General features: G+C 43.2%; 2 protein-coding genes across 10 annotated transcripts; one reads left to right on the top strand and one right to left on the bottom strand.

Annotated features, from left to right (window-relative positions):
* Window positions 1-7,951: 7,951 nt before the first annotated feature.
* On the bottom strand, window positions 7,952-12,439 carry LOC125286241 (ubiquitin-like protein 7). Its single transcript, XM_048231121.1, has 11 exons — window positions 12,340-12,439; window positions 11,748-11,926; window positions 11,463-11,582; window positions 11,138-11,220; window positions 10,716-10,800; window positions 10,417-10,474; window positions 10,067-10,203; window positions 9,736-9,785; window positions 9,418-9,594; window positions 8,854-8,973; window positions 7,952-8,581 (listed from the first exon to the last, which is right to left on the bottom strand). Exons 2-11 carry the CDS (start codon window positions 11,920-11,922, stop codon window positions 8,438-8,440), a joined length of 1,149 nt encoding a protein of 382 aa, XP_048087078.1. The 5' UTR covers window positions 11,923-11,926; window positions 12,340-12,439; the 3' UTR covers window positions 7,952-8,437.
* LOC125286240 lies at window positions 11,561-27,890 on the top strand. Of its 9 annotated transcripts, none has more exons than XM_048231116.1 (11): window positions 11,561-11,643; window positions 12,868-12,984; window positions 13,224-13,317; window positions 13,692-13,795; window positions 17,291-17,778; window positions 19,196-19,382; window positions 19,794-19,877; window positions 20,201-20,477; window positions 25,612-25,705; window positions 26,123-26,196; window positions 27,203-27,886. In XM_048231116.1, exons 7-11 carry the CDS (start codon window positions 19,857-19,859, stop codon window positions 27,706-27,708), a joined length of 972 nt encoding a protein of 323 aa, XP_048087073.1. In that variant the 5' UTR covers window positions 11,561-11,643; window positions 12,868-12,984; window positions 13,224-13,317; window positions 13,692-13,795; window positions 17,291-17,778; window positions 19,196-19,382; window positions 19,794-19,856; the 3' UTR covers window positions 27,709-27,886. The 9 variants fall into 9 exon arrangements, with proteins under 9 accessions (XP_048087073.1, XP_048087072.1, XP_048087070.1 ...); XM_048231115.1 differs by having other exon boundaries at window positions 11,581-11,643; window positions 12,857-12,984; XM_048231113.1 differs by lacking the exon at window positions 11,561-11,643 and having other exon boundaries at window positions 12,650-12,984.
* The last annotated feature ends 110 nt before the right edge of the window (window positions 27,891-28,000 follow it).

The following is a 28,000-nucleotide window of genomic DNA, read 5'->3' on the forward strand; positions in this document are numbered from 1 at the left end:
CAAAGCACTTTCAGATATAACCTCCGGAGTATATGCGGAGGTTTGTCAAACGGAGATCCTACCCTTTGGATGATTCAGATATGATGCTAACCTGCGGACCTTATACTGACCTTATACGGACCTATGTGTGAACGACATACACGCACATTACAGAATCTCCGTGTGGTTGTTTAGTGAGGGGTGGGGGCTTGTAGAGTTCACAAGATGCGAGATATGACGTTATGTACCAGAATTACTTGGCTATGGAAGCCCAAATCTGGTTTGCGTTGGAGAGAGAGAGCATGCACGAACTTTATGGTACCAGCCAATTCAGGCTAACTCAAGACTTCAAGGCCATCATTATACAACGTTTAAACAACAAACAAAATACTAACATAACAGTGAAGTGGTTCGTTTTTTCATGGTTTATTTTTTCCAAAAGCATCCTCTCCCCATGTGTCTATTGCATTTAGGCCAGGTAAGGAGCTTGGAACAAAGTTGGGTTTTCTTCGTTTTCATTTTCTCTAGGCATATTTATGCTCAACAAATGTCACTGAGCTCAGTGAGGTCATGAGAAGGCTATCAATGAACAGAAAGCCGTGTTGGCTAACAATTTATTAAATACTCCTGTTATTGTCGTCAACAACGTCGCTGTAGGCTACTGCCTTTTCAGCGCCTTCTGCTTATGATGATTCAGTCTGAATCATTCACACAGATTGAATTCGTTTGACCTTGCCATGCAGTTGTAGGCTACAATGTGTCTCTTGCCGTTCCCAATGTGTTCTATTAAAATGTTGTATGCCCTCATGGACAGTAGCTCCGTGATTTCTGCATCTTTCCAGGTCGGAGATTTTCTGGACAGCACTATGCCACTCCATCATAACACTGGCATTTAAGTCAGATCTAAGTCTAACCACATGGACGCACGAAAGAGAAGGTAAACACATGCACTCAGCCACTGGAAGGAGCTAAACAACTGGAGATTTAACCAAACACGTTTAATTCTGTCCAAACAATGCAAATTTCATGTTTACTATGTTGGATATGTTGGATATTTATTTATCCAATATGAACAATTTTGGTTTCATTTTTTTACAACATAAGTGCAGACGCGTCATTTCAACTTCACTGTGGCCACTCATTGGTAGGCTCCTCAGAATGGCTCAAAGCAAAGAGCATCTCCAGACTAGTGGACACGAAACAGAAAGAAATGGGCAGGTGGATAACAACTCTGCAGGACATTTGAAAAAAAAACAGGAAGTTTGTCTTAATGAGAGTACTGTCAACATTTTTTAAATCATGTCCTGAGAGTGTAGCACTGTAGATGCCTTGCTGCTCTAGCTGTTGTCATTTTTTATTTTTTTGTATCGACAGTACTCGGTGACCTTGAGAAACCGAGATCTATGTGAAAACAATTGCCGGAGTTTTCCTTTAAGATGCCGCATCTTAGCTTGTAACATGGCAATTCTCCGGCAAGTCCATTGTTCCATGGACCTTAAAGCAATGACCACACAGCCCATTAAATCTGCAATAAATATCTGGTGTTTACTGTCATGGTGAGGAGATTACTGGTAACCATGGTGAGGCAGGCACTATTCAGAGGTAAGAGACACAGGGTGACATGTTCCCTTGCAGCCTTAGGCAAGTCAGAATGTGTGTGTGTAAGTGTGTGAGTTTGTGTGTCTGTGTCTAAAGCAGGCCCCATCAAACATGTTAAAGTCAAAATTATTTTGTGTTTGTGTGTGTGTGTGTTTAAAGAAAATCACAATCAGGCATGATTGAATCAGAATGATTGTGTGTGTGTGGGAGGAATAAAAGCAGGGGTTGTTTAGTCTGCCCAGGATGCAGGATGGCACATGTCCTCATCCTTTCATTGGTCAAAGTGACGTTCCATTAGATTGTGTTGCGGAGAGTGGCCCAACCTAATTCAATCAGCGGCGTGTTGTTGAAAAACTCCAAAGCAGCGAGGAGAGGAACGGAGAGGCTCACGTAAGCTCCTTTCACTCAGCACTGCCCATATGAACTCTTTTGTTGTCTGTCATGCTTGTCTATTTTCCAGCCGGCTGATGATTGTTCAATAGGAGATGAGTTTGGTAAACACACAGACACAGAGAGAGAGAGAGAGTGTGTGTGTGTGTGTGTGTGTGTGTTATGTGCCATTTTGTTGTGTGTGTCTATGGGCTGTCTGCCTTTCCTAGGAATTGACCCTGTCTCGCAACAAGCCTGTAAACAGCAACAGATAATAATAGCAACAACTTTCTGGTTTCTTGAGACAACTGACCATGCTTATGCTATTTGGAATTTTAATAAGCTCAAATGTCCAACAATCAGAGCGCAAATAATCTCTAATAGCCTTCCTAATTACTTTTTTCCCTTCATGCTTTTGTCTCTCAAGGGCTTTTCTTTAAAATAATGGAACCGCTAGCAGTAATTAAATGGCAGAGTGGACTGTAATCAGGCTATAGTAAGTGACCAATTGCGTTCACTGATTTTGGAAGGTTGCACATGTTTATCTCACCCGGACCTGGGACAGCTCAGGCCCCGATGTGCTCCAGATTCCATCACTCTGTGTTAACCAGGGGAGTTTGAACATTCTAACTAAAGACTCCGTTCCACAACAATTTAAGGTTCTAAAATTCAATGTTGAAATCAGTAAAATCCAAGAACCCAGATATTCTTCAGAATGTTCATCTTCCAACATTCTCGTCACACCATGTGATGGTAGCCTATCTGCTGGAGGGTTAAATTAGGCTGCTACCTTTAAAGCACTGGGCCACCAGACTTCTGCATGTCTGTGGAGCTGCGGAGCAGGATTTATGGAAGTGCTTTTCCCAATCGAACCCACACACTCACATGCAACGGTGCAGAGATGCAGCAAGCTATTTCTGGAAGGTGCTGACGGATCTGCAGTAAACAGGATCTATAATATCACACAATAGAAGCAGGGCATAGGAAGAGAACACACACACACACACATCTATAAAATCACACAATAGAGGCAGGCAAATGCAAGAGAACACACACGCACACACAAACAGAATTAAGTTTGTCTTCCTCAAACAATGGTAGTGAAGTTGTTCTCGGCGTGGGAGTGCATCGGCAGCCCCAGCCATAACCAAGGGGATTGAGTCCTGACCAAATTCTTTTCCCTGCATGTTGATTGGCTGGAAGTTCTTCCCAGGTTTCTACAAAGCATGCAGGTTGCCATTTAAATGTGTGATAACCTCAGGCTTGGTCAGTCCTCTCAGCTGGAGACCGACTCTCTTTTCTACTGGCTTATCTTGGAAGCACAGAGAAAAGGGAGGGAGAGAGAGGGATAGAGAGAGAAATTTGATACAGATCTTTTGCTTTGGCTCTCTTGTGAAGGTGTTGAGTAAACCCGCCTCACCTGCCACCACCACCCCACCCCCCCACACTCCCACCATCAGCAGTGATGCCTTCCACAGACCAGTAGGATTATTCACCAAGGGTGAAGGCCACACCAGATCACAAACACACACACTCTTCAAATGAAACACATCAAAGCCTCCTTTCTGCACAAAAAGAGCCATCAGGAACTGAGCGACTGAGAGGAAAAAAAAAAGGAAAAGAAAAGAGAAAGCGAGAGATTGAGGGAGGTGGGGATGGAAAGAGAAAAACGTGGGAGGGAAGAAAAAACAGATAAAAGAAAAACATGGCATGAGAGAGGCAAATGTGCGTGCAGCCCGAGGCGGATGTGTGTGGCTCGCATGTCGATCACAAAGAGCTTCCTCTCCTGCAGTCCAGTCACGACCTGCGGAAAAGCAATTTCAGGTAACAGACTGCCCGCTAATGACATGGCGGGAGTTAGACAAGGAGGGGGAGGAGGAGGGAAGGGGAGAGGGTGACAGGGAGCCTCACTTTTGATGACAAGATGAAAGACAATAAAACAAAAGAGAGAGAGAGAGACAGGCAGACAAAGAGTTACTCGATCATCGCTCACTGACTCCCAAAACTGTGGAGGAGTTGATTCAGAGTCGGACTGGGCAGCAGAGTGTGCCTGGGTCAGCGAGGCAAGCTGATAGCCCCTCGGACATCAAACCCCACGTCCCTGGACAGCCTCTGTGGATGTTCCAGCTCGGAACTGGGCTCGATCGAAACCTGCTCCTGAGTCTGTTTGCCAGTGCAGACAATCACAGTATCTATATCTAGGACACGTCAATACATATTAATGGAGATTTCGGTAATATTATCTACCAAAGAGACATCAGCGGGTAAGACACAGGAGCAGTGTTGACCTTAAGTCTGGAGTCACGGCTGAGAACCGGAGAGGAACCGGAGAGGAACCGGAGAGGTAAAAGATTGTGTTGTGTGTTGTGTTCCCAGCACTGTTTGTCCCTTTTCCTCTCCGGTTCCCCCTGCCTGCACTACAGGTTGAATGTGATGAACGTGATGAATGTGATCACCTGATGAGGTGCGGTGCGGGCAGGTGATCTAGCAGCAGGTAAATGCTCCAGGTTTCTGCACCTGGGCAGGTGATCTGGAGGCATGTATCCTTTTAGGCAAGTCCCTTCACTCAGCAGCCATATTGCAACGCATTTTGAGCACTTATCGGGCATCTATTTCGGGCAGAACTGCCATCTTTGCCCGCTCATCCTAAAGTTAGCCTTGGCATTTGTATGATGTGAATAACAACATTAATTTTTTGTGCATTTTTTCTCATGTACATTCTTCAGCCAAAAATAGCAAATGCTCAAATTTCATATAATCATTCACATCATACCATACCATCACATTTTGATTGGCGTTATGGTTACAAAACGCCAATGGTTTTGGCGTTATGGTTACAAAAAACATAATTTTCCATGGAATTGCCCAATACACCTTTCCTATATCTGAAGTTAGGAGAACACAAACTTAGATCTTAGATAAGATAGGATAGGATTTGCCAGTTAGGACGTTTCTGTAATACGGCCCCCACAGTACGTGTTTTGGTCTTAGCATTTTATATAGTAAATAATCAGATAATGCATTTAGGTTTTGGGTAAAAATAAAGAAAGTACTTTATAAGAATATATTATGTCAATTATGTAGGTATTGACACACTGCTAAGAATGGCCAGGCCATCTCTAAGAAACATCTCCATACGGGGGGCCACTGCTGCATATCATCTAGCACTCTGTAGAGGTGAATATCCTTGGATGGCGAAGTGATGTCATTTTTCTTTTCCTCCCATAGCCTCTCAGTCCTCTTCTGCCGTGTTATCCCAATGAAGCTAATTAGCCAGAACTAGCCGACCGGAAGATTGAGCACAGGGTGGAAGAAAATACATTTCTAAAATGGGCAAGGTGAATAGGGCCACCCACTGGTGGGGCATAACTCTGAGAAATGTGGGTGTTCAGAGCTGGGCCCGGGCGTCTTGGGAGGAATAAAAGCACGCAGCTCTCTAAGCTCTGCTAGTGCAGTCTTGTATCCGGAGACATCCAGCCTGACTGATGGGGCCGTCTGGGCAGTGGATACACGGCCTGATGACGGACCACAGGGCTCTATATTAGACTCCTCGCTGGCTCGGTGGGAAGTTCTGTGATGGGACGCTCTGCTGTTTTGGGGCGTTTTGCGTTTATTCAGATAGGACAGTGAAGAGAAAACGAGAAAACTAATGTCTATTAGCATTCTCAAAGACAGCTCGACGTGGGTGTACCCATACACACAGAGGAGACGTCTGTGCCAAGGTTCCGTGGAGACAGACGAGCCAGAGGGCTACAGAGACAACACACACACACACACACACACGCGCGCACGCGCGCACACGCACGCACACACACACACACGCACGCACGCACGCACGCACGCACGCACACACATACACACACACACACACACACACACACACACACACACACACACACACACGCACACACACGCACACGCACACGCTTCACGTTCTCTCCGTCTACCTGTCTCATGTTCTCTCTATCTTTACCTTCTCCTGCTCCTCAGGCAATGTGGCCCAGACAGAGGGGGAGAGAGAGAGGTAGAGAGAGAGAAAGAAAGAAGGGATGACTGAGAGAAAGATAGAAAGGGTTGGGGAACAAAGTACACAGGGAAATCGGGGGATTAGAGGAGAGATCGGACCTGACAACCTTGTATGTGTGTTTGCTTCCCTTCTGAGTCTGATGCCAGTGGGGGCAGAGAGTTTGAAAGAGGTTTGGGGGAGTGTGTCGAGAGAAAGCGGGTGATAGAGAGAGAGAAACAAAGAAAGAAAGAAAGCAATAGAGCCAGAGACAGACATATATTAAGCGAGAGAGAGAGAAACAGTAAGCGAGACATGTCCCCCCCTGTTTGTCCTGTCGCGTGCAGTCAGGAGAGGCCTGCTGTCAGGCGTGTTTATCCAAATCTGCTTGTCAGCCTCATTACCATATATGCTTCATGTCAGGATGCGGCGCTCGCTCGTCTCCGACGACGACAACGACAAAGCTGACACAAGTGTCTCCATAGCAACTTTGGCGAAGTGATGTGACAGCAGATTGTGTAGAATGTGCTGAGCGGGGCAGTGCAGTGGTGAGGGGACGACACGAAGACAAGCAGTAATACAGACCTGAGCCACGGAGTATGGTCGATGTTTACTCTAAAGCTTACACGCACACACACACACATACATACATGCGCACACACAGACATACTCACACACAGACATACGCACGCACGTACAGGTTTTTAATCTCATCTGAAAACTTCTAAAGCTCAGGGGCAACAGATTGTTCTTTTGCATGGAAAGGTACCATCGTCCTGTCCACTGTGCATTTCATGGATCCATCCACAAACGGCATCTAAGAGTCTTGATCCGTATTGGAAGTCTATATCACATCTTATTGAGAGGGCTACCTGGATGGTTCTCCTGTGAGGGCCGTTCTGGGAAAGGGGGAGGGAGAGTTGTTTAGAATTGTCTTTGTTAGAACAATAGTACGTATAACACAAATCTGGATAAGTGGTCATGTTTGTCTTGGAGTGAGCGAGCTGTAGTGACTGTGTGCGTGTGTAGCTTTACACAGTCAGGCCCATTAGCACACGCACACACACACACACACGCACACACGCACGCGCACACACACACACACACGCGCACACACACAGCTGTGTTTTGGTGCTTGAGAGGGACGAGTGGGAGAGGGGGGCTGAATTCTCCTGATTGAGCTCTAGCGCGACTAGACCCTATTGTCAGACAGAGAAGGGCAAATTAGGAGGCAATTTAGAGAAATGAGAGAAAAGATAGGACGGGGAGAGATACAATACCCCCCAAAATACACCTCGGGGAAGCTGGAAGACCCCTCCACACACACACACAATTTCCTCTCTCATAAGTCGAGACGATGTGGCTTTGTTCTGCTGACAGCAAACAAAAGCGCAGCAGCCCAGCAGTGTAATGGCTGCCATTAAGACGCCTCGTGTTGTGCAAATGTTCTCTCGTTTTTCTTGGAGCTCTGTGGGGAGCGTAACGATGCGTCCTGTTCAGTCCACCCCTCCCTGTGGGGCTGTGTTAGCTCCCTTGTATAGAATCGCCCCCATAGGTGTCGTATATGCTGGAGACACATTTTCATTGTGTTTATTCCTCCTACAGTTACTCACAATGGCAAGCTTGTGAACGCCCACATGTTGATGGTGGGTGGACACATCAGGGTGTCCTGTCTGTAGCTGGACTGGTTGAGTGGTACTCACCACCTCTTGAGCCAGAGCAGTGTCCACCTGTAGGTCCTCCACCAGCGCCACAGTTGTAATCCAGCTGTGTGTAACTTAACAGTGTTAAGCCATCTGTTTACCCAAGGCGGGTCACTCACTTCAGCTTTGACACACTCATAGAACGGCTGAACACTGCCCTCTAGTGGGCAGTGAGCACTTCTCTGGGTTTGACCTTTCTGTGGGGCTTGAACAACATACATTTTTTTTCAGTTAACATACTGTAGTACTGAGCACTGATCGCTATATTTCTAGAACAAATATGCACACCAGACATATCTTTTACTTAAGCATTTTATTTGTCTCAATCCTAATCCAGAAAAAAAAAAAAGTTCCACTGTTCCGTGTACAGCCCTTGTGTCAGGTGAGATCTCCTACCCAGGTGTTGTAGAGGCCAGGATAGGGAAGGTGGCATCGGTGAAGAAATGTCTTAAGGCGTTTAGTCCTATGGTTCAGACTGTTGGAAAGGCAAGTCTATGGTGTAACACTGTGGCACCCTTGGCTTAGCGCACAGGACACGTGTGCAGCGATAATAAAGACCTCCAGGAGCCTCCAAGTCTCTGTTGGGGGTCTTTGTGTTGTCTGCAGTGCAAGAGGAAACCCTACTCACTTCTCGTCCCTGGACTCCCCTCTCCCCAAACCCCCTGTCCTCAGTTCTTCTTCTTCATCATTTCATCTAATCCTTCCCTCTTTCTCGCTCTCTCTGTTGTTTTTGTGTTTCCCCCCCCCCCTCCTCTCCCACACATCCACTGGAGCCCAGGGGCCCTTACAGGCCGGCTCCCCCAGCGAAGATGAGCTCCAGGGCGGACTGGATGTCTCCGTTGGTGGCCTGTAGTGCCCGTAGCATGAGGTCCTCGTCCTGGATGCCCATGTCTCGCAGCTGCTGCATCTGGGACTGCCAACGGCCAGGCTGGGAAGACAAACACGCACAGAGTTAAGAACAACAACAAACAGTGAATTACATACAACAGCGCAACAGTCCAGACATCTACACTCCAGGTAAAGGTCCCAAAATATATATATATATATATATATATATATATATATATATACATGAATGAGAGAGAGAGAGAGAGAGAGAGAGAGAGAGAGAGAGAGAGAGAGAGAGAGAGAGAGAGAGAGAGAGAGAGAGAGAGAGAGAGAGAGAGAGAGAGAGAGAGAGAGAGAGAGATTACATATTACCTGTGGTGCTGCGGAAGGCGTGCTGGAGGCTTGTAGGGCCTGCTGTAGAGCCTGGCTGAATAGGTCAGAGGTCACGGGCGTGCCTGCTGTCCGAGATGTCCCACCAGACGAGACCTCCGACTAACACACACACAATTAGACAAGACCTGTGAGTCCAACATGATTTTAATCACTGGTGTCTGGTGGTGTGTGTATGTATGTATGTGGTTGGCCATACTGTTTGTGTGTGTCCATCCCTGCCTCACCTGGTGTCCAGTGGTGAATGTGTATGTGTGTGTGTGTGTGTATGTGGTTGGCCGTGTGTATGTGGTTGGCCGTGTGTATGTATGTGTGAGTGTCTGTGTGTATGCGGTTGGCCGTGTGTGTGTGTGTGTGTGTATGTATGTAGTTGGCCATGTGTGTGTATGTACGAGTGTCTGTTTGTATGCAGTTGGCCATATGTGTGTGTGTGTGTGTGTGTGTGTGTATGTGGTTGGCCATGTGTGTGTATGTGTGAGTGCCTGTGTGTATGCGGTTGTCCATGTGTGTGTACAGTATGTGTGTGTGTGTCCATCTCTGCCTCACCTGGTGTCCAGTGGTGGGTGTGACGGCACTGCTCTCAGGTGTGCTGGCGAGGGCCAGGGCGGTGGCCAACTCGGCCTGGGTGATGGGTCGAGGGCCCGTGGCCCCACTGTGGCCCAGGCTGGCGGGACGGTTCCCTGACGATGCCCCCTGCCTCCTGGAGCTGCCCGCCTGACTGCCCTGCTCACATACACACAAGGCCAGGGATGGGTCACACAGGGTGGATTAAATGACCCACGTATGGGTCATTTCTTTTAGATTAAAACATTTAACAGATGGGTGCCATTTAATTCACCACCGCAGGTAGCCATGATGACTCACCGACTGAAAGTCATCCTCATCCTCAGACATGCCTTCAAACAGGAAGCCACCTGTGGGCACACAACACACGTGTGCGCGAACACACACACACATATAAATATTTACACTTAAAAATAAACACACAGATGCACTCACTGGAAAGGTGCATACATATAAACTCCACACAAACTAATCAATCCTGATACACACACACACACACACACACACACACACACCCTCCAAAACACAAACACACTCTGAATAAACACCTGTTTCCACAAGGTGACCCAACCAACCCCACTGTCCACACAGCCCTCCTGCTGGCGCTGCTGTGCCCTCTGTATTGACCCACCTGGCATGTCGCTGTAGGAGCTGGCGGTGGCATTGCGACTGGAGCTGCTGCCGCTGGCCTGCGCGGGCATGCTGCCCGCCACCGAGTGCAGGACCAGGATAATGGCATTCACCAGGGCAGGGTGAGACTGTGCCAACCTGGCACAGAGAGGGAGAGGGAGAGAGAGAAAGAGAGAAAGAGAGAAAGAGAGAGAGAGAGAGAGAGAGAGAGAGAGAGAACCAACATGAGAAAGTCAAAAACAATAGACAAAGACAGAGAGAGAAAGAGATTGAGAAAGAGAGAAAGAAAGAAAGAAAGAAAGAAAGAAAGAAAGAAAAGAAAGAAAGAAGGATTATTGATGGGTGTCTTACATGTCGAGCATGCCTGGATCTGTAAACTGCACAAAAAGATCCTTGTCCTGAAGCACACCTGAGGAAACACAAAAGACACCAGTAACTTAAAACAAAGAGTAGTCATTCTCTCATCAAATTTTATTTTGAGATTTTTTTGGAGTGCATTTAAATTTGGTTGTTTGTCTATGTGTGTGTGCATTTGTATGTAATTGTGTATGTGTGCATGTATACGTGTGCATGTGTGTTTTTGTATTTGGTTGTGTGTGTGTGTGTGTGTGTGAGAGAGAATGTGTGTATATGCACCATCAGCCCCTTACCCAGAGCCACAGCATCTGAGCTGAGCCCAGGTGTGGCAACAATGATCTGGTCCAGAGATTCTTTACTGGCGAGCATCTTAAACACCTGTAAATGCAGTACGGTACGTCAACACTTAGCTATCTGACTTAGCTAACTCTGGAGTACACATGTACATGGCTCAGAATTGTAATAAACCAACAAAAAACTACAGTAAAATATGGTGCAATATATGATCTCTCAATCTGATTGCTGTCCCTGTGGCTGTGTTTTGACGTCCCCTTCTCTGCATCCCTGACTCAACGTACCAGTAATTGGCTGAAAATGCTTTATAAGTGTGTCATACAAACATCTGCATATGAATGTTTCATTGAGGAGTGCTTTGACTCAAAATTAGGTTCACATAAAATTCATAATTTGTGCAGTACGGCAAGACAGATCGTACGGAGTCTCTGTAGACAGCATTAGAGTGGAGGGCCGCCTGGAGCAGACGGAACTCTCTGGCAGCAGTGGCCTTGTTCACCGGCTCTGCAGTGTGGTAGAGAAGAGTAGATGGGTGGGGAGGGGGAGAGAAAATTGAGAGACTTCACAAAAGTGTGGCAAGACATGCATCTTCTCAATATGCTTGAATACTAGAAAGCTGTCAAGGATTAGAAAAATAACAAATCATTTTCTTAATTTGATTGAGTGTTTGCAATATAGGACATGATCTAATTTTGAGTTGTGCTGTGTAAGCCTATGTCTTTTCCTAGCTGCAATGAATCACTCACCAGCATTGGCTGCAGGCTCAGACCAGGTCTTCCTAAGGATGTGCAGGGTCGAGCCAGACTGGATGCCATAGGACTCCAGAGTCTGCTCATCCTTCAGTTTGCGGCCGCAGTGCACAAACTCTGACCAAACAGGACACAAGGGAAATCGTATGAAAACTGTACCATATTCTCTGGCAAAGAGGTAAACGTGATTTATAGTGGCAGTAGAATTTCTGAGGACAATGTGATGCGCTCAGTGTGATATTGAAAACAGATTGGCGATAGCTAGATAAGTAGGCTACAGACCTATAAGTTCAGGATCGGGTAGTGTATCTGATAACTGTGCAGCGACAAGTTGCTTCAGTGTAGCGATTCGGTAGCCACCCGGTGGTACATCTCCGGGTTCTGCTTCAGGGAATTGGAAAACCGATTTGGGCTGATCAATCAGCTTCAGTGAGAGATACCAGTCCGATGTTGCCATTCCCCTTTTCAAAACAGAAAGAGAGACACAAGGCTCTAGGATGATAGCTATTGTTGCCCGCTGAGTCATTCTCTGAGATCAAATTCACAACCATTAGTTGTCATTCTCAGACGTTAGATTACAATCACCCAATGGTCAATAGGTTTGTTGACCCAGTCATTTTAACAAGCATAAATAATCATTCATAAGGAGATACGGGCACTCAGTAGGCAACCACAAACGGCGGCGGCGGTCAGCTAATTTATCAGCTTTGGTTTAGCTGCTAGCTAGCTAGGCACAAGAGTTTGATTATTGTGATTCGTCCGAAGAAAAATAACTTATAAATATATACTCTTCTTTATGGACACGCATGGACAAACCAGTGGTGGTCATCAGTTACCAATCATCCAAATACTACAGCATAACCTTATACGTTACCTTCTTTTCACCAAATCTGTTATAATAACAACAATTTGGCTGTGATCACTGTTATCTGTTTCCGTGTTTGGTCACGTGATAGAATATTCCTTTGGCATTGGTTGCAGACATTATTTATGCCTGTTTGTTTAAACGAGCGAGATTAATAAATATATGGCACACTTGCCAGATTTATAGAGGTAATTACTTTTTTTTTTTTTTTACTTTTTCTTATTTTGTGTATTTGGTCTGTAAGCGTAGCAAGCCTCCCAGATTCAGCACACTAGATGGCGCCAACTCACTTGGAAGCCGGTTCGCCGCCGAGGGAAACACGAAGAAGAATATTTGTCTTACAAATAGTTGCGCGAGCATTTTGGCAACAGAAATATTATTTTCCAGCAGTTCTGGTTGACAAAGACGAGGTAGCAACCAGTTGAGTTAGTAGGCGTTTACAAACTGTTCCCAGCATCAGCATGTCTGGTTGTTGCGTAAACGGTTGTACAAATCGCTATTCCACTGGAGGACTAAAGTTTTATAGGATTCCGACAGGATCACGACCATTTCAGAGCAACCGACGTCGTCTGTGGCTGCAAGCGATTAAACGTGAGGACTGGAATGAGAACATAATCAAAAATGCTCGTGTCTGCAGCGCCCACTTTATATCAGGTAAGGCTATCTATCTAGCTTAGGCTACTCTTTGATTTTACTGGAAAGCCTTGTTTACATTAGTGATTGTCTGTATGATGTAAAATAATAATCAAATGCAGCTTAAGTTGGATAAACTGGAGTTAGATTTGGCTAGTAGCTGCTAGCTTGCTGTGCAGCTAAAAGTTTGATAAGCTGGCATTAGATTTACCTATTAGCTTGCTAGGCTAAACAAACGTGTTTGTGTTTGATTTTTGCAGGCGAGAGGTCATTGAACTTTAGTAGTCCTGATTTTGTGCCATCTGTGTTTACATACACAAAACAAAGCCAGAACCCAGGTGTAAAGATGGACAGGTAGGATTAGAGTTGCCCTACTCAGTCGTTTTTTGTTTTGTTTGTTTTTCTCTCTTGCATAAGCCATACCTGTCAACCCTGTGACTAACCTCGGATTCCCTTCAGTTAAACTGATGTGTCCAATGTCGAAACGCGAGATAATCTTCCAATCTTTTGCTTTGTTCATGGTGCATGCATTCACCAACTGATTTGGCGACTTTCGGATAACGGTGGTTGTTGTGAAAACATTTGACAGGAATTAACGTAACGTTAGATCTAGCTTTGCTGCTCCACCTCGTTTACTCGGTGCTGCATTTTTATAAGCTTTGGTGCCTACAGCTGCTGTTTTGAGTCATGTGGATTAGTCTACCTGTACATTTCGGCTGTTACCGTAGGTACCATACGAAAAGGAAGAGAGATGACAGACCTGGTACTGCAGCAAACCAACGTGTTCCTTCTGAGACTCCAGAACAAGAATGCAGCATGGATCATTGTCCTGGTATGAATATTTATGAATATATCATCATACAATTAACTGATTGATTGTCAGGGTTCGGTTCCCACCCTCACTGAAAGAGTCAGTCTGCTCCTAGTGTGTGTGTGTGTGTGCTCCTGCAAGGCCCACTGCTCCAATTGCTATGTATGTCTGTGTAACATACACACTGGCCCCCTGGATGGGTCAAATGCAGAGGATCCATGTAGAAGGAGTTATTGGTAGGTGGAGAAACTTTAAGATTTTGCAAACTGTTATTCCAGTGTCGCAGGTTAACATGTTGATGATGTTGTTATTGCATATGTGGTGCCCTCACAAACCTATGTAAGAGTGTTGTTCCCAAATGAGTACAAGTAAGTATATTATACATATATACCTGTGTGAGGGATGAGTTACACTAGGCGCGTAACTGAAGCGTTCCGTTCGCGACGCGTAAAATCCATTTTAGATGAATGGTCTATTTTTTTCAAACGACTACTGTCACGTCTGGTGTAGCTACTTCCATTGATTTATAATGGAAGCTAATTGTTGCAGCAGACGCAACGTGAACGGAATGCTTCAGTTACGCGCCTGGTGTAGCTCAGCCCTAAGAGTGTTGTTCCCAAATGAGTTACACATATGTATGACATGTAAAGGGACTTAACATTTGTAAAACATGTATTTAGGCTTACTGTTCTTAAACCTCATTGCATTTTAATAAAACTCCCCACATTGGTTGCTACTGGTGTGTGTAATGCCCCCCAAGCCCCCCCCCCCCCAGATTATCTCAACAATTCAGAGTGCAGTATCACTTCTATTTGTAATGTTGTTACTAACAGAGTTTCATTCCATTCAGGTGCCATTAAAGTGCCATTAAACATTAACTACATGGAAAGTAGGAGTATGTACAATATATTACAATCAAACTGTTTCTGTATGTTGTAAACAGTAAACAATAATAATTTTAGGTCTAAATTATCTCTATGAATACATGCAATTAAAAAATACAACTTTAAATATCTTGTTGCACTGAAGTGCATAGACACAGCAGTCAATAACAACATAAAATGTAAAGAAAAGGCTGGTAATGAATTCATTGTTTCAATACCTCAATGTGGATGACTATTGGTGCTTTCACAAAACATTTACACAATGGGATGTTTGATCTATAATAGGCAGTACTGTAAATGGTCAGAACAGCATTTCACTTTTATCTAACACCATATCTGGTTCTCTATCACAATATCATATTGCCCACTCCTACATGAATGCATTCAAGCCTTGACTCTAAGACATTTCCTACATAACCATGTTGCTCGCTTCCTTTTTATTTGTGCACAACTGTAGTGAATGGGGTTGTTGCATTTGGCACAGATTATCATTTTACCAAAATCTGGTCTTTCACTAGCCTGGCTAACGTCAGACCTCATCTCATTGAGATGGGGTCTGGGAACTAGACATTCATTTTCTCATTATTTGAAAGCGTGGTTTTACGAATGCCCAGAGCTGTTTATTGGGCCTTCTGAATGTCTATCAAATGCGTCTGTACGTACCTCATAACGGCTTCGGTCTGTCGTCATCGTCTTGCTGCCCTCCCTCCGTTCTGTGATTGGTCCCCTAACTGAGGCGAAAATTTGCTCCATGGAATCCAGGCAGCCTAGCAGCGTGAATAAAATCGCGCGTGTAAGGCAGCATGGGAAAACCCAGGCTAGTCTTTCACAGTATTCATAGGCTATCTGTGACACCAAGACGGGATCATGTCTTGTCAGTAATTCAGGCAACAGACTCGAGATAAAGAAGTCATGTGCTTTTGGCAAAGCCTCCTGCAGAAACTCTTCATTTCTTATGATACGTTGCACAATGAACTTCTCCTTTGTCCACAACACAGTCACAATAGCTTACACCACAGACAAACATGTGAAGTTGAGTTTTATATATGTGTGTGATTGTTTCAACGAAAATGACTTGTCCAGACAAAACTGCTAGTCTTCTGTATGTCCTTGAAGGCTATTCCTATATTTGTAGGGACACTTTATCTCTACCACCCTTTGCAACAGCAGGTACATCTTGCAATCCCATCTGGCGATGATCCAACGTGTGGCTCAGAAGGTTGCACTACTAAGCCACATGAGCTGATGCTGAAATCTGGATGGCTTTGGGACATAAATGCAGTGTCGGCTTGTCTTACCGTTTCCTCCATGTTTTGACCCCAGAGCACAGAGGACATTTAACTCTGTTTTGTTATACCTAAATGATATAATGCAGTACGTTTTGCTTATCTTGTCAGTTGTGCTTGCATGGTGAAATTTGGTGCTTGTAATCCAACCAGCCCTATAGGTGTGCCACTTCTTTGACTTTGCCTGTTACCGTGTCACAAATTCCAGTTTCTCACATTGCTGAGGTTGTATTGTAGTTTTTAGTTTATGAAATGTATCCTCACATTTCACCTGCATTTCCTGTGGTGAGAGTTCCCTAAGTGTTGCATCAAATAAAGCTGTCAAGGGCTCAAGTAGTCTGGATGCCCCTCTGAATCAGTGTCAAACGATGCAGTGTCTGTGTCACTGTTTTCAAGGATTGTCAGCACTGCAGCACCTGGTTCCACATCCCGCAGTTCTCGAATGTCACACTTAACTTATTTATAGAGATAATTCCTTATTTATTTATTTTTTTTTTACCATTTCTTATTTTTTGTATTCGGTCTGTAAGCGTAGCAAGCAGATGAAACTTACCGGTAGCCTATTTATTGAACTCTCCAGCACACTAGGTGGCGCCAACTCACTTGGAAGCCGGTTCGCCTCCGAGGGAAACACAGAAGAAGAATATTTGTCTTGTAATACAGACATTCTCTGGTAATACTTCTGTTTGTAAAGTTGTCAGTAGCCATACAACCTGACAGAAGAAGAAGAAAAAGTTGTCAGTCATATTTTTGGTAACGTAAAAAATATAGCAAACTGCATCATGTAGGGTATTTGCCAAGAGATGGATTCCGGAGAAGCATTAGGCTACTGTACAAGTGTCGGTAGTTACTCTCGACCACCCAGTGCAGGTTGGTGCTTTAAATACTTGACCATAGGGGCTACAACTCCGGGCATAATTTTAAGGAACATGGAGCATCGTAATAAAATCTTAGGTGGGCGAGCTTGCATAGTGCCTGGCTGGAAGAGTAACCAAAAACACCTGGGCGTGCATGAAACACCCGTTTAAACTAGGCTACTGCGTTTGTGAATGTAAGGAGCCGGACACATTCTTCAGCTTTCCTGAAGACAGCCCGGCAACGGCGATCTTGGCTACGATCACTTGGGAAACCCGATAACTTCCTTATAAGAAATAATATGGTTATTTACTCAAAGCATTTTATTGACGCGCCGACAGAGGAGCATCCCGAACCCACCTTTGACTTGTATTCCACAGGTTCAGCATAATGGCCTAGGTAATAATGAAGCTTTGCATACCTCAGTCCCACACGTAAAATATATGCTTGATGAGGGTAAATAGTAACAAAAAAACTTTATCCCTGTACAGGTTCAACCGGTGACCTATTTATGGAAGCTTTGGATACTTCTGTGATAAAAGAGGATATTATTGAAGTTACTGTGGGGGAAACTGGAGCAAGGGATCCTAACGCCTCTGAGTCACCAAGTACGACGCACAGCATTGAAGGACGCTATTCAGAGAGACCTTGGAAACTAGCCACAGTGGAGGCCATCACGGACCTGGGGTCATTAGATACCACCGACACAGGAACTCAAATTGCCCAGAATGAAATTGCGAATCTCAAAGACGAGAATGACTACCTCCGCGTGCAGAATGTTAACCTGCGCTCAGAGCTGAGGGCGATGCAGTGTGAACATGAACTGCAACTCCGTGATCTTCAGGAGAGACTGGAGGTAGTGCGACAGAGGTGCTCTTGTGGAGCCATGTCAGAAACGACAGACTCGGAGGTCGCTTCGGTTGCCACGGATGGAGATGGATGTTGAAAACAGTGTTACAGTTTAAAAATTATAATTCTGGTAACATTATATTTCTTTGAATTTGAACTTTCTCTGAATGTCTTTTATTGAGTACATTTTGAGTCATTCAATTTGGTATGTGGTAGCTAATTGTAGTTTAATTTAATTCAAAAGCCAGGGGGTAAAAAAGGAGATACAGATTCAGAATACAGATTCAGCCAGAGCCCAACAAGGCCATCAAGTATTTTCCTTTAACAGAAGTTATGGAAGTATGATTGACCTTATGGCCTTGTTATTGCATCCTAAAGATATAGTTTGATTGATCTAAGCATAGTCTGAGGTGCGACACTAACGTTTTCTGGATACACAAAAAATGCCTTGCAATGACTGCAAGAAATCTAGGAGTTGTTCTCGACAACCAACTAAACTTCTCAGATCATGTTGCCTCAGTCGCCCGGTCATGCCGTTTCGCACTCTACAACATACGGAAAATCAGGACTTACTTGACTCAAGATGCTACCCAACTTCTGGTTCAGGCAATAGTCATCTCACGACTCGACTACTGCAATGCCCTCCTGACAGGTCTCCCAGCCTGCGCAGTGAAACCACTTCAGATGATCCAGAACGCGGCGGCGCGCCTGGTCTACAACCAACCCAAAAGGGCACATGTTACCCCGCTGCTCATCCAGCTACACTGGCTACCTATGGCGGCCCGCATCAAATTCAAGTCTCTAACGCTTGCCTACAAAGTAGTCTCCGGTTCTGCTCCCACCTACTTGAATGCCCTCATACAGACTTACACTACCTCCAGACCGCTGCGCTCCTCTGACGAACGACGTCTAGCTCTACCACCGGTACGCTCAAGCCAATCCAAACTTTTCTCATCTGTTGTTCCTCGTTGGTGGAACACACTGCCAGTTCCTACAAGGGCAGGGACATCCTTTTCCACTTTCAAAAAACTCCTGAAGACCCAGCTCTTTAGAGAACATCTACTCTCATAGCAACACTTACAACAAGTCTTACTGATCCTAGCACTCACCAGCCGTTTTAAACTGACAAGTAACTGCTAAAAACAGCACTCACCGACGCACTTATTCTTACTGTACTCTAATGTTTTTTTGAAACTGTCCTAAAATTGTGAGAATTGTTCTAAAACTTACTGTTTACCATGTTGTTAGTCGCTTTGGTTAAAAAGCGTCAGCCAAATGTAATGTAATGTAATGTAATGAAAATATATTGAAGTGAGCTCATTTATACTGTAGGTGGGGCAATGCGCTAAATGATGCATGTCTGAGAACGGGGGTGGGGGGCGCTGCTTCACTTGAACTACCGGAAGGAAGCTGGCGACATTACTGAGCTGTTGCTGGGTAGCGTTGCGCCAGTGCGTCCACTGTGTTACAACAAGCGATTTACGACTCACTACTTCTTTTATAATGTCGAGTGGGAAAACATGTTCCGTTTTCAATTGTTCCAACAGCAGCAATAAAATTACCATTTGGAAGAAAAAACAATGTGAGAGACACAAAATACCCCGGGTCGACTGCCCCTGTCTGGTACCATACGGTTTGCACAGATTTCCTGGGTGAGCACAAGATGAGGACATTCGCCAGAAGTGGGTGAAAAATATCAACAGACAGGGATGGGTTCCTAACAATAACAGCAGGGTAAGTATTGGCTTGTATTGAATCCCATTTCCCTTTTAAATTGTGACCATGTCAATGTGGGTAACCCACCTACCTAGCTGGTCAACGTCAGCTTGCTAGCTAGCTGCTAACTTTAACTTGGCTCAGATGTTGGGGAGCTAGACTGTCTTGTCAGTGACAAGAAACACTGTTATTTGTGTAAAATATGGACAGTACTGTTAGATAGTAGCCTATTGTTGTGTACTGCTGTATTCAATATACTTTACTGTCCAACTAGGCATGCCTGCTTATTATTTTTATTTGTCATGTTTATGTTTAAGGTGTATGGCATGTAGCAGCTATGTGTGTGTTTCCAAGCTACTAAGATCCGAAATTCTCCCTTGGGGATCCATAAAGAATAAATCTATCTGTCTATGTTATTTACTATTCAAGGTCTGTGGAATACACTTCCCTGATGGCAGACCAACTAAAGAGCACCCATACCCAGTATTGCACATGGGATATGAACCTCATGCGGTAAGTTGATTTCTTTACCATGTTCCTATCTGAGGGCAAGGAACATTTGTGAGATGGGGGTGTTGTAGCTGTATCTTGCAGGGAAGAGGGTGCTAATTGGTGGGAATACCATGGGGTTATCCTGCTATGCTGGTAAGAACTATTGCTTCCTGACATTTTATCCTTGTTTTTCATTTATTCTGTGATAATGTTTTGCAGAATAGATCCTAAATAAAAGTATTTTTGTATTACCTCTCTGTGTATAACCATTATCAATAATACTGTGTATTATATGTTGCATAATAACGTGAGCAAGTTTTCGTTGTTTTCCTGTCCTTCCACAGGAACTTCTGCCATCTGGTCGAGCCCCTCCAAAAAGAGGATGTGTTGAGCCCCTTACAGTCAACGCCCTGCAAGTCAACAGATTTGCTGCTGAACCTGCTGATGTAGAGGTTGATGTGGATAATCTGGAGAACATTCCTCTGCAGAAGTGTGACGTTGGCGACCAGTGGCCAGAGATTTCAGAGCACAACTGTTGTTCAAGCAAGTCAACAAAAGACAGTGTAACACAAACGGATTCTGCACCATCAACCTCAGCCTCTGACTTGGATGATAAAGACAGTAGGTTTTTCACAGGCATACATATCGCCAGTTATTGGCAGCTTTTGTTTGCCCTCCCAGATTTTTTACCGCAGCCAGGGACCATTAAGTTGGCAGTGCATCACCAATTGTTGCTTGTTTTAATGAGGCTCCGCCTTGGCTTGATGTTCACAGATCTAGGAAAGTGGTTTGGAATAAGTAGGACTATCGCTTGTGAGATCTTTGCGGTCTAGAGACCTATACTCTCAAGGTTTATGAAAGAAAAAATAATAGCTTGATTGCCTAGAGATACTCTGGAGAGAATATGGCCTCAGAGCTTCAGTGTACATCATCCCAAAGCAACATGCGTTATAGACTGTACAGAGATATTTGTACAAAGGCCAAATAACTTAAGGAAACAAGCCCAAACATACAGCAATTACAAGCACCATAATACATACAAAGCCCTTATATTGCATAGCTCCCAATGGCTTTGTGATGTTTGTGTCCAAATTGTTTGGTGGGAGGGCTAGTGATACTTTTATCACACGGAACGGTGGTCTTATTAGTCATCTCGTAGCTGTGCATCCAGCAACACAGCATTTAATTTTCTTTTCACGTCTGATTCCACGGCACGTCTGATGCCTCACTGCTGGTAATCCTAACTTGTCTCTGGTCTAGCCAAAATTGACAATCCGGGCCCTTTGATTTTGTTTCAATTTTCTCTCTCTGATCTTTCCCACATTTTACATATTTTTCAAACACTGCATTGCAGGGGTTACATTTGTGTTCAGCACACTGTTCATGCTCTCTGGGTAGCTCATTGGTTGCTTTTTCCTGTGGGTGTGCAGTCAGCACCTGATGCAAAATGCTCCCAGGTATCATGGCTAAGTCGGCCAACTCGGGGGATGAGAAGTGTTGAATGACCTCTGCATCAGTCTCAAATGCCATGGAGGTAGCTTTCATACTTTTACCCTGTTCATGGTCTGGCCCTTGAATGTTCTCAATCGTGTCTGGTACCACAATCCTCCAAGTTGATTGGTTCCAGGCACACAGTTGGTCCGTGCAGGCTGTACCTGTGAAGCCTTGAGTCACAGCATCTTTCAGCTTGTAAAGTAGACCTGCTGTCTGACTGCAACACTTCTCTCTGCAATCACAGTGCACATCTACAACTTTTCCATCCATCCTTCCATCTGCAGAGTTATTTGTACACTATGAGTGTTGTTAATGGTCTTTGAAAATCGGACAGGTCCTTTTAGAACTGTGTGTTTATCATCTGGTAGAGTGTGCATTATTTGACTAACCCATCCAGAGCTCAGGTAATTTTGACCCTCTATCAGGGACCTCTAGTTGGCATTTTGTTGATCATCGGTTGCCAGGCGATGGAGAAAATACTCTTGAATACCTTTAAAACAACAGAAGGGGCGCGTTGGGGCAGTAGTAACATTACTGTAATGTCTGTTGTTAACGTTTGATTTGCTTGACTGTGACTCTCACTCTGAGGACCAACAACAGTTTACAGCAGTTAGCTGTACCTTAGCTGTACCTTACCCTTTCCTTTAGAAATTTAAACGCTGATTTAGAAGTTTTTTGTTTTTGTTTTTTTTACTTATACATTTAATTATAGTCAAATACAAAGCAAAATAGACAAAACAAAATACATACAATATTACATCAGATACACAACATAAAGGGGTACAGCCACAGTCACAATAGGCCAAGGTGGACAGGCTGGTAGGCAGAAAAAAAAATACACATTAATAAACCTTTGAGGTCACATACGACTCATACAGAATCAGAGTTCTCACGGCCTTAGTATTTTTTGTGTACCTAATTGAATCAATCATAAAAACAGAAAAGAATGGTTTAGGACCACTGAATTTGCTCCTATGGATGTGGTACCAAAGCATAAAACATACCAAAGAAAACATCCTTAAAGCAAAATGAAAAATCTGAGATTAATACTGTGGGAATGAATTTTAGGAACTCTGACCAGAATTTCACTGTATGGGGACAACTCCAAAAAAGATGTGACACGTTTTAATCAGTGCTATTACAAAATGAGCAGTTAGACTCAATATCCTGCTTGTATCTTTTAAGAAAGGATTTTGCTGGGTAAAACCTGTGTAGTAGTTTAAATGAAATCTCTCTCACTTTATTGGTAACAATGTATTTGAAAGGCAAGGACCACACTTTCTTCCAAGGAATATTCTCTACTATACCATTCCAGTATGGAATAACATAGGGAATAGTAACAATGTCAGCCTGGAATAACGCTCTGATTTTCCTATTGATACTGTGATTTTTTTTTTTTACTGAAAAGCATAGACGACCCACAGTAGTATCAAGTTAGTAAGATGAGTAACTGGTTGTGGGGGAGTATTTCCCTTTAACAACATTATAATCCCAGTGGGAATTGCATCAAAAACAGCATATTCCTTGACAGTTACTGGAATTTGATATCTTCTTAGATTTAGAAGTTTTTGTTTTTTGTGGTTAATATAATTATTAACAATCATTTCTATAGACATAGAGACACAAGCAGGGGTGCATACATACAGAATAACATCAAACATAGACAAAGGCAGGGTCAAAGGAGAGGAAGAAAAAAATAAATGCTGAAATCAGACATTTGTCGTAGAGTAAAAAGTCCCATATATAAGAACAGTTCTTTGTGCCTTAGCATTTTTGGAGAGTCTTATAGAGTCCATATAATTGTTCAAGTCGATCAACAAGGCAGGAAAATAAGGTTTACCACCACTGAACTTGCACTTATGTATATGAAACTTTGCAAGCAAGAATAATAGGTTTATAATGAAGTATTTACCTTCTCATAATTAAACATACCAAAGAAGACATCTTTAAAACAGAAAGAAATACCAGTGTGTATGAATCTTTGAACGTTAGTTCAAAACTTAGCTGTATGAGGACAGTTCCAAAATAGATGCTGTACACTCTCCATAGAAATATTGCAGAAAGAACAGGTTGTCTCAATATCTTGTTTGAAGAAATGATCTTACAGGGTAGATTTTGTGAATTAGTTTAAATGAAACTTCTCTTATTTTGTTAGTAACAAAATACTTGAAAGGCAATGACCAAAGTTTTCTCCATGGTATATTCTCTGTAACACTATTCCAGAAAGGGATAATATAGGAAACCGTAACAATGTCTTTTTGAAGTAATGCTCTAATGATCCTATTTCTGTTATGATGTCTTGGAGAGACATAAGTCACCCACAACAGTGTCAGATAAGGCAGTTAAATGAGCAAGGTGTGTAGGGGGTAAATTACCCTTTAAGAGTATTATGATTCCTGTAGGAATTGCATCGAACACAATAGCATATTCCTTAGCAGTTACAGGTATACGATATTTTCTTAAAAATGGGTATCCGTATAGCCTACCATTTGGGTCAAAGAGCTGACTAACAAGACTAAGAGAAGTTATGTTTGAATATGAGACACCGTCCCAAAAGCATCTGTGGAAATTTGACCATTTCATTGGGAGTTTACTAACATTAAGGTCACACCAATAGAAATTCCAAGCCACCAACTTGGGAAAAGATGTAGTTGGGGATAGAGTTCCAAAGGGATGTTGGGTTATTCATGAATTGTCTGATCCAGTTCATTTTTAAGTGTTGTGAAATCTATGAAGTTCATACCCTCACAGTGGTTGGGGTTCATTACAACAGTTTTTTTATATAGTGTATGCTATTTTTCCATATAAAGTTGAATAACATCTATTTTTTTCAATAGAGCATTGTCAACGGCCAAGGCCATATAGCACTGTGAGTCTAGAAATGCCATCAGCTTTCAAGAGAACTCCGCCTCATAGAAAAATCCCTTTGTAACCATGAGTAGCTTTTTCTGTGTTTTAATATTAATCGGGTTAAAATTTGAGGCAGATCTAGTATTTTGGTCTTTGGAAATTGTAATACCTAATTATGTAACTTCATTTCTCACAGGGATATTATAAATAGAGAGCATAGAGCACTATTTTATGGACAGAAGCTCACATTTTATTTAAGGCTGCCCTATCTCACTATATTTATTTTTAATAGCCTCTCAACTCCTAGCTCTTCATATTTCAAATAGTACTCTCTACAAGGAATCTCAGTCGCTGGTAGACAAACTATTATTAGTCAACTGGCTGACGACACCATTCTCTTTCTTAACGACGCTTCCCAAGTTCCACTCTCGTTAGATATCATCAAAACTTTCTCTGAAGCTTCTGGTCTCCATCTTAGATTTAGAAGTTTTTTGTTTAACATACAGACGCATTACGTCACTTTTAAACATTGAAAGTAAATGATCACTGTAACTAGCAGAATCGCTACTGGACCGTCAGCGGACTGAAGGTGACATACTTCCGCTGATATTAGGTCAGCCACCGCGAATACTTCCTAGCCTACTCCACGTTCTGGTAAGCTAGGTGCTACGCTAGTTGACATGAAAAAGTCAAAGTTTAAATACCAGAGAGTGTCTGGTAGTACAACTGCCGAACACTGTTGTGTGCCACAGTGCCATGCATCTGCAAAGTACAATACTGTACTAAGTTTTTTTACTTTTCCTGCTGATGAGGAGGTGAGGCGCAAGTGGATCGTCGCTATCTGCAGGGATAAAGTCACTGCTCACACCCGGGTGTGTAGCCGGCACTTCAAAACGGAAGACCTCCGTGAACCAGCATCAGAAACAGGCCGACGGCTGTTAAAAAAGGGTGCTGTTCCTGTATTATTTAAGTGGAACAACTACTCCTTTCCACCCACAAGACCTGGGGTTTTGGAGAAAAGGGAAAGACCGCCGCCAGAGGATGACAGGGAGGATACAGTGGTCCCGGACCACGTAACATTTGACGTCCCCGTGCAACACGACTCGAAACCTGAAGGATCAAGGCCGTTTCAAAGCAACCGGGGGCGTCTATGCTTGCAAGCCATCAAAGGTCTGGACTGGGCTGAGAGCAACATAAAACATGGCCGTGTTACCCAGGCGTGTTAGCACTCATTTTACATCTGCAGGCCTACTCTTTATACACCCTGTTTACAATAACATTAAACGATTGTGAATAATCGAATGATTCTGAAACCTGTTTAAAGCAGAATTTCTGGGTAAGACCAGGTTAAGCATTTGGCTAGTAAACTAACTTGTGTGTGTGTCTGCATCTGTTTGTCTATTGTTTGCAGGTGTGGCAGCACAGGACTCGTCTAGTCCAGTCTTTGTGCCTTCTGTGTTTCCATGGTCACAACAAAGCCAAAAACTCAATACAAACATGGGAAGGTATAATTGATCTTGCCCTCTCATTTTAAAATAATTTTTAGTCTGTTACATCCCCCTATAATAATATGCATTGGTGCTTTCTGCTGCTGGCTTTAAGATACTAATATATGGAAGCATGTAGCATAATTCAAATGACAATGCAATTTGCAATTCAATAAGACATTAACATGGAATGCATTTCAATCCATTTTAATCAAAATAATTCAAATTTAATTGAGGATTTCATAGCCACTTTGCATATTTAAAAACACATTTTCAAATTACATTATTAAATTACATATTGAATTGTCAATTGCATAATGCAATGTCTTATTGAATTGCAATTTGAATTATGCAACATATATGCTTTAAATTAAGCTACATGTATGCTTCCATACTAATCAGTCTAATTGTACGTTATTTTTGTAATGATGTTAGAAACCAGAGGAAAAGGCTAATAGATGACGTGGGCACCCCACCACATCAACCTGTGGCTTTGACTACGAAGCAAGGTAACTGATGCCCAGGCAACTTGAAGAGTAACTTAGTAAAGTATGATGCAACCTCTTGATTAACACATACTACAAAAGCTGGATATGTTTTACCTGATGTACCTGATATAGGTGATATATATATGAGAACTGTCCCTCTGTCCACGATCTTGTTTGTGGTCATCTTGGCGTTATATATCTATATGAACTATCCCTCCATCCACAATCTTGAAAGACGTTGGTGCATAGATTGTGAGAGGATCTTAAAAGCTCATCAAGATCCTTCCACTTCCCCCAATGATGTTCTCAGTGAAAGATGTCCACTCAATGAGACTGTGGCTGCTGGGGTCAGATGTCCTGTATTGTGTTATTTTGTCAGCGGAGACTGATTGCCTGCTAATATTGTATTTAATTGATCAATTAATTGATAGCTTTGATTGCTCAATTATTTATTTTGACATCTGATCAGTTTTCTAGCTACTATACTTTAGGCTATGGATAACATAATGAGCAATAAAAACAGAAGTACAAATATCAAAGAAGTAGGCCTAGACCGATATACTGCAACATGTGTATGTCTACTGTATACGTCACAACATCTAAAGTTAAGGTAAATAACGTATGAAATACAATTCCACACACTTACTCAATGAGAGGACATTCTGGAGTGTCCAAAGCATGTATTGAACTTTTTTTTTAAAGTATCGTAAAAGCACCAACTACCGCCCCTTTCCTCCATTCCCCGGTGGGGGGGGGGCGGACATGAAGCCAGGGAAGTGTAAGAGAGCCATAAACTGTATTTTTGTGATTTATGAGTCAAGCATGTATTTGAATAGCTCACCTGGTTGGTCAGTTTAATTCAGAGAGCTGCTGAATATAGTTGCTAGTCAGCTATTGTTAGTTCACATCTTTTCTAAATTTGAAATATTGTTTTGTTAATTACAGTGGGTTACAACAATTTTGTGTTACGATTTTGACGGGTTTTGCCCCCTAATTAATGTTAACCAAACACCTGTCTATTCCGCAGGTTCAGCAGGTCACCTAGCTAAGCGAGCTCCCGAAGTGAAAAAAGAGGATGTTATTGAAGTTATTGTCGGGGAAACTGGAGAGGGGACACCTACTACTAACGTTTCTGAGTCACCTGAGACGTTCAACATCGAGGGGCGCTATGCAGCGGGAACTTGGGAACAAGCCACAGTGGAGGCCATCATGAGCTTGAGGTCGCTAGGCACCACAGTCACTGCCACTCAGGTTGCTCAGACTATAATTGCAAATCTCAAAGACGAGAACGACTTCGTTCGTGCACATAATGCTAACCTGCGCTCCGAATTGAATGCGAAGCAGTGGACACATGAACAGGAAATCGGTGATCTTCAGGAGAGACTGGAGAGGTTGAAACAGAAGTGTTCATGTGGCGCCATATCAGAAAAGACAGACACCAGCTCAGAGGCGGCACTTTCAGATGTCATGGTTGCCGAGATAAAGACTGAGCACATTTCATATGTTGATGGGTTAGAAATAGCAAGGACATAGCAATTGCTAAAAAAAACATTACATGTTTCATATCACATTTTGTTGTCAAAGAAAAAATAGCATAGAATGTTTTTTTCCCCAACACTAAATCCTTTGTAGAGCCATTTAAAATTACACACAGTTGGATGCATATGGATGACTTCTGAGGATTTATTTTGGTTTCCAATACATTGGAATTGTATTCCTGAACGTTTCAGTGAATGTGTGCTTATTCCCACACATAGAGTAAGTATAAGTATATATATACTCTTTTGATCCCGTGAGAGAAATTTGGTCTCTGCATTTATCCCAA

Source organism: Alosa alosa, chromosome 21, assembly GCF_017589495.1.
Source record: "Alosa alosa isolate M-15738 ecotype Scorff River chromosome 21, AALO_Geno_1.1, whole genome shotgun sequence".
Lineage (NCBI taxonomy): Eukaryota > Metazoa > Chordata > Actinopteri > Clupeiformes > Clupeidae > Alosa > Alosa alosa.

Excerpts from the sequence above, each read along its gene's own strand:
- LOC125286241 (XM_048231121.1), bottom strand. The coding sequence starts at position 11,922 with ATGGCAACATCGGACTGGTATCTCTCACTGAAGCTGATTGATCAGCCC. Across the intron at positions 10,204-10,416 it reads GATCCAGGCATGCTCGACAT|GTTGGCACAGTCTCACCCTG; the intron begins GTAAGACACCCA and ends TCTCTGTGCCAG. Across the intron at positions 9,786-10,066 it reads CTCCTACAGCGACATGCCAG|GTGGCTTCCTGTTTGAAGGC; the intron begins GTGGGTCAATAC and ends GTGTGCCCACAG.
- LOC125286240 (XM_048231112.1), top strand. The coding sequence starts at position 24,881 with ATGAAAAAGTCAAAGTTTAAATACCAGAGAGTGTCTGGTAGTACAACT. Across the intron at positions 25,371-25,611 it reads ATGCTTGCAAGCCATCAAAG|GTGTGGCAGCACAGGACTCG; the intron begins GTCTGGACTGGG and ends TATTGTTTGCAG. Across the intron at positions 25,706-26,122 it reads CTCAATACAAACATGGGAAG|AAACCAGAGGAAAAGGCTAA; the intron begins GTATAATTGATC and ends TAATGATGTTAG.